Here is a 9470-nt window from a genome sequence, read left to right as displayed (position 1 = left end):
GATTTTTGATAGTTTCTTTAAAGGTAATAATATGACAGTTTTTACATTTGAAAAACAGAATTTTTAAGGTTAAAAAAAAATCACATAAACCCTATGTTGTTTCCAAATATTCACTTTCAGATCTGTCTTCACACTATTTTTATTCTTTTAAGTTGTTTGTGATACATTTGTAAATGTCATGTGTGGGACTTTAAGACCATGGGGTCCCCTTTTCTATAGCAAGATAACTGTGCAGTTCATTCACATTAAAGTGACAAGTCTCCCATGGCCTCCAATGCTCCTTCTTTTAATAACACTGTTGAGTCAAACAGCAACTTCTAAATTATAAAATATCAAATACAGACATGGATAGTACCATGTACTATCAATTAACCGTCTAATCACCACACACTTACCTTCATAAAGAAGCTGGCTTCTGAACATCTTAGCTCTCACATTTAGAATTATTGAGGAAGATCACGTCGAGAGGAGATTTGGTTTTTAACTCTGGCACCACCCTTGGTGTTCTACATATCCTTTTTTTCTCAGAGGCTAAATTACAGGACAGTTACAAACAGTAGCCTTTAGGAATTTAATGTATGTCTATGACTTCTTCATAAAATGCAGGATGTCGACAAGGAAAACTGTGTCAGCTTCACAAGTATGTATACGTATCAAAAGCTCTACTTTCACACCAGGAAATAAGTCTCACACAATATATTCAAGTAATAATATTCCCAATCAAGAAGAAAGACACAAATTAAAAGTTTGCCTCCTCCATCTCCTTTCCTTTCCTGAATTTATCTGTCCTTTTACCAAGCCACAAATCTAAGAGACAATTTTAATTTTTCTGTGATTCTCTTCATGGTCATACTGGTGCTTGTTACTATAAGACGGTCCTGTATTTTATTCCTAGCCAACGGTTCTTTGCACTTACTTAAAGTTTGTAGGGAATTGCTAAAGAAGAATAAGATTGTACTCATTTTAATATACAATACAGGTTAGAGGAATTAAGACTTGAAGCAGGGAAACTGGTCTAGAAGCTGTTGCCAGGGAACTGAAGAGAAAGATGGTGGCCTGCACTACGGTAGTAGAGAGGGTGGACATGTTTGAAAAGATCCTGAAATGCAGATAGAATCAGAGTCCTAGAGACTAGATGTTTGGAATGAAGAAGTGAGTGGAATCGAGGATGATACCTACTTTCTCATTCATACAATTCATGGATAACTGTGCAAGTCACTGATATGGGAAATTCAAGAAAATGGACAGAGAAAATAATAAAAAACCTGTGTAAACAATTTTGTGATATGCCAGAAATACACAGCTATCTAAAATATAATTCTTATCTGAAAGGGTCTAACATTAGGTAAGGTTGTTAGGATGTCTACATATGTAGATGAAAATACATGGAAATACATAGAATGCCAAAAGAGTAGTTTGGGTAATAAATTTTCTAAGCACTCAAAACCTACTTTTCCAGCCTTATTTCCATTTTCTAAGAGGCTCTATGCTCCAGCCAAATTAAATTATTATCCATTATTATTGAGTTATCCTAAATTTTCCTAGATACAGGTCTTGTTTTTATCTGCTTTCTCTGACTAGGAAGTCTTTGTTTTTCAAAACGCTATTCAGGTTTTCAAATTTTAGCTCAAAATATAATTTCCTTCCTGATCTCCCAATCAAAAATTATATAACCCTCTTATAAGGCCCTACATTTTTGAAATTTCATTGAACCTTTTACCCAGTCTGCATTTGAGTTATTTTGTCACATCTTATATCATTCATACCCTTCCCCACTCAGATGCTTAGTTTCTTATACTGGAACCATATCTCATCCATTTTATATTTACATCTCATATAGCACCTCAGCACTCAATACTTCTAATTTATTGAGTGGACTTGAAATAAATCAGAAACAAGGAATAATCATATAAAATGACATCTCTTTTTCTTTTTTTTTTTTTTTTTTTTTTTNTCCTGGGTTCAGGCAATTCTCCTGCCTCAACCTCCTGAGTAGCTGGGATTACAGGCACACGCCACCATGCCCAGCTAATGTTTTGTATTTTTAGTAGACATTGGGTTTCACCATGTTGTCCAGGATGGTCTTGATCTCCTGACCTCGTGATCCACCCGCCTCGGCCTCCCAAAGTGCTGGGATTACAGGCTTGAGCCACCGCGCCCAGCAAAATGACATTTCAAAACTATAATTTACATTTTCAATTTCCTATTATACCAATATGTAAACTGAATAGAATTTACTCTTCTGGGGACAAGTATAATAGGCATACATTGTAGGCAGTCATTTATATCTGGCAGGATTTATAAATACTTTTTCTTTTTCTTTTTTACTGTTCTTCGTTTTTTCAAATATGTGAGTGCATATGTAATTTTTTTCTTTTTAAAAAATAAAATTTTGCACTATTGACCTTTCCTCTAAGTTTCCTCCCCTCACACTCCACCCCAAACAGGCTCTGGTGTGTGTTGTTCCCCTCCCTGTGTTCATGTGTTCTCACTGTTCAGTTCCCTCTTATAAGTAAGAACATGTGGCGTTTGATTTTCTGTTACTGTGTTAGTTTGCTAAGGATAATGGCTTTCAGCTTCATCCTTTGCAGGGGCATGATCTCATTCCTTTTTATGGTTGCATGTTATCCCATGGTGTATATATACCACATTTTTTTATACAGTCTATCACTGATGGGCATTTGGGTTGGTTCCATGACTTTGCTATTGTAAATAGTGCTGCAGTAAACATACGTGTGCATGTGTCTTTACAGTAGAATGATTTATATTCCTTTGGGTATATACCCAGTAACGGGATTGCTGGGTCAAATAGTATTTCTGGTTCTAGATCCTCGAAGAATCGCCATACTGTCTTCTACAATGGTCGAACTAATTTACATTCTGATCAACAGTATAAAAGCATTTCTATTTCTTTACAGCCTCACCAGAATCTATTGTTTCTTGACTTTTTAATAATCACCATTCCACCTGGCATGACATGGTATCTCATTGTGGTTTTTACTTACATTTCTCTAATGATCAGTGATGCTGAGCTTTTTTTCATATGTTTATTGACTGTGTAAATGTCTTTTTTTGAGAAGTTTCTGTTCATAACCCACTGGTCATATGTCCACTTTTTGGTGGGGTTATTTTATTCTTGTAAATTGGCTTAAAGTTCTTGTAAGTTTTAGACATTAGACCTTTGTCAGGTAGGTAGACTGCAAAAATATTCTCTCATTCTATAGATTGCTGGTTCGTGCTGATGATAGTTTCTTTTGCTATGCAGAAGAACTTTAATTAAATTAGGTCCCATTTGTCAATTTTGGCTTTTGTTGCAATTGCTTTTGGTACTTTTGTCATGAAGTCTTTGCCCATGCCTATGTCCTCAATGGTATTGTCTAGGTTTTCTTCTAGGGTTTTTATGGTTTGGGGTTTTATATTTAAGTCTTTAATCCATCTTAATTTTTTTATAAGGTGTAAGGTAGAGATCCAGTTTCAGTTTTCTGCATATGGCTAGCCAGTTTTCCCAGCACCATTTATTGAATAGGAAATCCTTTCCACATTGCTTGTTTTTATCAGATTTGTTGAAGATCAGATGGTTGTAGATGTGTGGTATTATTTCTGAGGTCTCTGTTCTGTTCCATTGGTCTATATGCCTGTTTTGGTACCAGTATCATGCTGTTTTGGTTACTGTGGCCTTGTAGTATAGTTTGAAGTCAGGTAGCATCATAAATGGCTCTTATTATTTTGAGATATGTTCAATCAATACCTAGTTGATTGAGAGTTTTTAACAAGAAGGAAAGTTGAATTTTATCAAAGGCCTTTTCTGCTTTGTTCTTTTTTCTTAGGATTGTCTTGGCTATACAGGTCTTTCTTTGATTACATATAAAATTTAAAGTAGTTTTTGCTAATTCCATGAAAAATGTCAATGGTAGTTTGGTGGGAATAGCACTGAATCTATAAATTACTTTGAGCAGTATGGACATTTTCACAATATTTCCTATCCATGAGGATGGGATGGTTTTGCATTTGTTTGTGTAATCTCTTATTTCTTTGAGCAGTGATTTGTAGTTCTCCTTGAAGAGATCTTCACATCCCTTGTTAGCTGTATTCCTGGGTATTTTATTCACTTTGAAGTGATTGTGAGTGGGAGTTCATTCATGATTTGGCTCTCTGCTTGTCTATTGTTGGCGTAAAGGAATGCTTGTAATTTTTGTGCATTGATTTTGTATCCTGAAACTTTGCTGAAGTTGTTTATCAGCTTAAGGAGTTTTGGGGCTGAGATGATGGGGTATTCTAAATATAAAATCATGTCATCTGCAAACAGAGACAATTTGACTTCCTCCTTTCCTATTTGAATGCCCTTGATTTATTTCTCTTGCCTGACTGCTCTGGCCAGAACTTCCAATACCATGTTGAACAGGAGTAGTGACAGAGGGCATCCTTGTCTTGTGCTGGTTTTTAAAGGGAATGCTTTCAATTTTGTCCACTGATATGATATTGACTGTGGGTTTGTCAAAAAATAGCTCTTATTATTTTCAGATATGTTCAATCAATAGTTTATTGAGAATTTCTGACATGAAAGGACACTGAATTTTATCAAAGGCCTTTTATGCATCTATTGAGATAATCATGTGGTTTTTGTCTTTGGTTCTGTATCTATGATGGTTTACGTTTATTGATTTGCGTTTGTTGAAACAGCCTTGCATCCCAGAGTAAAGCTGACTTGGTGGTGAATAAGTTTTTTGATGCCCTGCTGGATTCGGTTTGCCAGTATTTTATTGAGGATTTTTGCATCAATGTTCTTTGGGGATATTGGCCTAAAGTTTTCTTTTTTTGTTATGTCTCTGCCTGGTTTTAGTATCAGGATGATACTAGCTTTATAAAATGAGTTAGAAAGGAGTACCTCCTTTTTAATTGTTTGGAATAATTTCAGAAGAAATGGTACCAGCTCTTCTTTGTACCTCTAGTAGAATTCAGCTGTGAATTGACCTGGTCCTGGGTTTTTTTTGATTGGTAGGCTATTAATTACTGCCTCAATTTCAGAACTTGCTAGTGATCTATTCGGGGATTCAAATTCTTCCTGGTTTAGTCTTGGGAGGCCATATGTGTCCAAGAATTTATCCGTTTCTTCTGTATTTTCTAGTTTATTTGTGTAGAGGTGTTTATAGTATTCTCTGATGGTAGTTCATATTTCTGTGTGGTCAGTGGTGATATCCCCTTTATCATTTTTTATTACGTCTACTTGATTCCTCTCTGTTTTCTTCTTTATTAGTCTAGCTAGTGGCCTATTTTCCTAACTTTTTCAAAAAACCAGCTCTGGTTTACCGGAGCTGGTTTTTTCATAAACATGGTAAACTTTGTCTGAATTCTATGTTTCTTTTTTTCTTCATAAATTTCACGATACGGACGAAACACATCGTGTGCCATCTGTTCAATCCTTGCAAATCGTTCGATGTTTGGATCCATTGCTTCGAAATGTGTAAGAAGTTTATTCAGTAAAGATAAATCATCTGATAATCCCTTAGTGGTGAACTTTCTTTCTGGCTCCTCCTTAATTACTTTCATTTTCGTGTGGAGATTGATGGCCTTTCTTTCCTTCGTGGCAGGCTGAGGGGTAGACAAAGACAATTTCCTCTTGGTAGACATCTTGGGAGGAGTTTGATGAAAAATATCCAAGACACAAAACACAAATTGCTGTACTGAGTCTGGGATAACAGTTGAAATGGTGCATGCAGAGATGGTAGTGCTGCCGGAAGCTGGTCCGCACTGTTGTACGCCCAGCTGGGCAACATTTGCGCTGCCAGACGCGGAGCAGTCATGGCTAGCGATTGTGGTCGTAAAGTCGAATGGTCGTAAGTTGCATAGGTCATAAGTCGATCAATACCTGTATTCTGTTGATTTGGGTTGGAAAGTTTTATAGATGTCTATCAAGTCTACTTGATCCAGAGCTGAGTTCAAGTCCTGAATATCCTTGCTAATTTTCTGTCTCATTAATCTCTCTAACATTGACAGTAGAGTGTTAAAGTCTCTATTATTGTGTGGGAGTCTAAGTCTCTTTGTAGGTCTCTAAGAACTTGTTATATGAAGCTGGGTGCTCCTGTATTGGGTGCGCATGTATTTAGAGTAGTTAGCGCTTGTTGAATTGTTCCCTTTACCATTATGTAATACGCTTCTTTGTCTTTTTTGATCTTGTTGGTTTAAAGTCTGTTTTGTCAGAGACTAGGTTTCCAACCCTTGCTTTTTTTTGCTTTCCATTTGCTTGGTAAGTTTTCCCCCATCCCTTTGTTTTGAACTTATGTGTGTCTTTGCACATGAGATGTTCTCCTCAATACAGAACATCAATGGGTCTTGACTCTTTAACCAATTTGCCAGTATGTGTCTTGTAGTTGGGCCATTTAGCCCATTTACATTTAAGGTTAGTATTCTTAAGCGTGAATCTGATCCTGTCATCATGATGCTATCTGGTTGTTTTGCACACTAGTTGATGCAGTTTCTTCATAGTGTCATTGGTCTTTATATTTTGCGTGTTTTTGCAGTGTCTGGTACCAGTTTTTTCTTTCCATATTTAGTGCTTCTTTCAGGAGCTCTTGCAAGGCAGGCCTAGTGGTAACGAAATCCCTCAGCATTTGCTTGTATAGAAAGGACTTTATTCATTTATGAAGCTTAGTTTGGCTGGGTATGAAAGTCTGGGTTGAAAATTCTTTTCTTTAAGAACGTTAAATATTGGCCCCCAGTGTCTTCTGGCTTATAGAGTTTCTGCTGAGAGGTCTGCTGTTAGTTTGATGGGCTTTTCTTTGTAGGGGACTGTGCCTTTCTCTCTGGCTGCCTTTAACGTTTTTTCCTTCATTTTGACTTTGGAGAATCTGATGATTATCTGTTTTGGGATTGATCTTCTCATGGAGTATCTTAGTGGTGTTCTCTGTATTTCCCAAACTTGCATGTTGGCCTGTCTTGCTGGCTGGGGAGGTTCTCCTGGATAAAGGATATATAAATTCTATAGGTAATGCAATGGATATAGTGCAAGGGGCAATTACCACTTTGATGCAATCATAACCACTCACCCCTAGTTGGAATGTAGGTTTCACACAAATCCCACTGATGAAAAGAAATATACGTGTATTTCAAATGTTTAACCCTTTCTTATATTTTCTTGTCTAAAATTATCTGCAGAGCCATGAAAAACTGTTTGATATTTGTGAGTAAGCAGCCTGTTTGGATATTATGCTCTTGAGTATGAATGGTGAGCTGTTAGACGACATCCTCAATCATTGCTATGGAAGAAATTTGTTCTTACTAGCAACTTGGAGCTTAAAGAAACATTTATAGGAAAGAAAATTACTCATAGCTTTAATTAAGGCTACTTTTAGAATTGGCCTTAGATTACCTAAAGGGCATGACTATTAATCTTTCACAACTTATAGACTTTATTTGTTCATGTCCAGTGAGGTGACTTCTTGGTAGATATCTTCATTGCAATTTTCAGCAGCTTTATTGATGACATATGTTAACTGACGCCAACGTGGGTTGCTCTTGCTCTTTTGGAATTTCTTTATTTCTGTCCTAATACGCAAAGGTAGTACCAGAATTTCTTAGTAGGAGGGGCTCAAGGATGACAATCTAGTTGACAGGAAGAACATCGGAATCTGCACTGCTTTGCTTCACAAGCATACTGTTCTTCCTTACATTTTTTTAGGGTGTCTTGGGATGCTGATCCTCTTTCAGTCAATAGAAAGAAAAGTAAATGAAATGCCATAGCCAATATTAGAGATATATTAATTTAAGTCTTTGTTGCTTTTATATTTTTCTAGGACAAAGAAATCTTCAACAACCAAAAATGAGGTTCATATTCACAAGCCGGTTCTTGGCACTATTTCTTTTTCTACATGTAAGTAAAACAAAATCATCCTAAGCCATGCTAATGAGGAATGCTGAATAAGGAAGAATGTTTTGAGTGTGACTGAATTAGCATTTGCAAGGGTAGGCATTGGTTTCCAGACCCAAAACTAATTTCCTCAAAACCATTATTTTACTTAATATTTTGTTAACAAATCTACCCTCTGAACTGTCTCTAATTTAAATTAGTGTTTATGGTCTACCTAGAAATTTGAGCTGTGTTTACTAAACTTTAGCATTGAGACATCTCCATATTATCTTAGAAATTAACATAGACAGTAAATAATGTTCTCAGATAAAACGTTTTTCAAGTTGAAAAACTATGTTTTAAATTATAGTTCCAAACTATGATTTGAATTATAGTTTCTGAGCTGTTCAATCCTTTTAAAACATCTGAACTCTTTCAGTCTGGCTAATGATTTCAAATGTATTTTTCATCAAAAACTGACTACGGAATCTTCAAGTCTTTATATACCACTATTATTCTATAACCCTTTTCCAGCCTTTTAAATTATGTTTAGTTTATGTAATTCTATATTGTTTTATTCCTAAAAGATTTACCAAGTAACCAGAAATATAATCATCTTATAAATCACTATCAATGCCTATTATTTGTGTCAACTTTGCTAACCCACCATCACATCAGCTTCAATAGCACATAAATGGGAGATGATTAAATATTACATAAATTAGTGTGGAACTACCTTGCTCCTTATCCTTTCTATCACATCAGAATAACACTTGTCAATGAATTACAGCTGGCAGCAAAGATCACTGAATATCTCATATTGTCCTACTCACCCACACAAAGCTTGCATAGGGTTCCAGGATTTCCATTGTTTATTAATGTGTATTTATAGGCCTACAAGTCTGTCTAAACTGTTTGTCTTTATATTATTGAAGAAAAAAATATTACTAGTATTCCATAAACGTTAATTGAATTTGTAAGGCAATTTTTATTTTGTAAAATTATATATCAAATAAATGGTTTATGGGAATGACTGTTAATGCAACCCTTTTGCACCTATTTGGATAATGAACATAACTTATTGTCAGGCTATCTTATCATTTTATCCTATTAAATATTTCTTTAGACAACTTAATAGTATAATTTTCTAAAAGTAATTAGTATTTGGAAATGCAGGTTACTTTATGTCATTGGAAATATAAAAACACTAAACAAAAACTACCATGGAAACTAGTAGAATAATTTGGCTGTAAATACCCAGGCCTTATGATGTCTTCTATAGATGTAAAAATATAGCTATATATTATTGATATTGTTATTTTTATAGCTCAAATGAAATCTTAAGTGATCTAGTATATTTGAATATTTTTGAATAATCATGTTTCATAAAGGAAATAATTGAAGATGACAAAAGAAAAGCTAAAGAAACCACTAAATACTAACAAAATCATTTGAAGATTATCTAATTACTTTTTTACTATCAAGACTATAGATAATTCTTAGTGTGTTAAATAAACTAAAGTAGGTCATTTTTATTCAAAACTTTTACCTAATGTAATCTATAATTAAAAATTGAAAATATTTCACATCTTTGCATGAGTCATATACAGAAACATTTTATGGTTTG

General features: G+C 35.0%; 1 protein-coding gene across 1 annotated transcript in view; it reads left to right on the top strand.

The window, feature by feature from the left end:
* Positions 1 to 7816: 7816 nt before the first annotated feature.
* The window catches only part of CALCR (calcitonin receptor), a 74836-nt gene continuing 73182 nt past the window's right edge, over positions 7817 to 9470 (top strand). Inside the window, exon 1 of the mRNA XM_017525104.2 lies at positions 7817 to 7867. Coding sequence (XP_017380593.1) covers positions 7817 to 7867 — 51 coding nt within the window. The remainder of the gene's footprint in view (positions 7868 to 9470) is intronic.

This window comes from Cebus imitator, unplaced genomic scaffold (assembly GCF_001604975.1).
Source record: "Cebus imitator isolate Cc_AM_T3 unplaced genomic scaffold, Cebus_imitator-1.0 Scaffold37, whole genome shotgun sequence".
NCBI classification, from domain to species: Eukaryota; Metazoa; Chordata; class Mammalia; order Primates; family Cebidae; genus Cebus; species Cebus imitator.
Note: the sequence above shows the minus strand (reverse complement) of the source record. Positions and strands in the feature narration are given on the sequence as shown.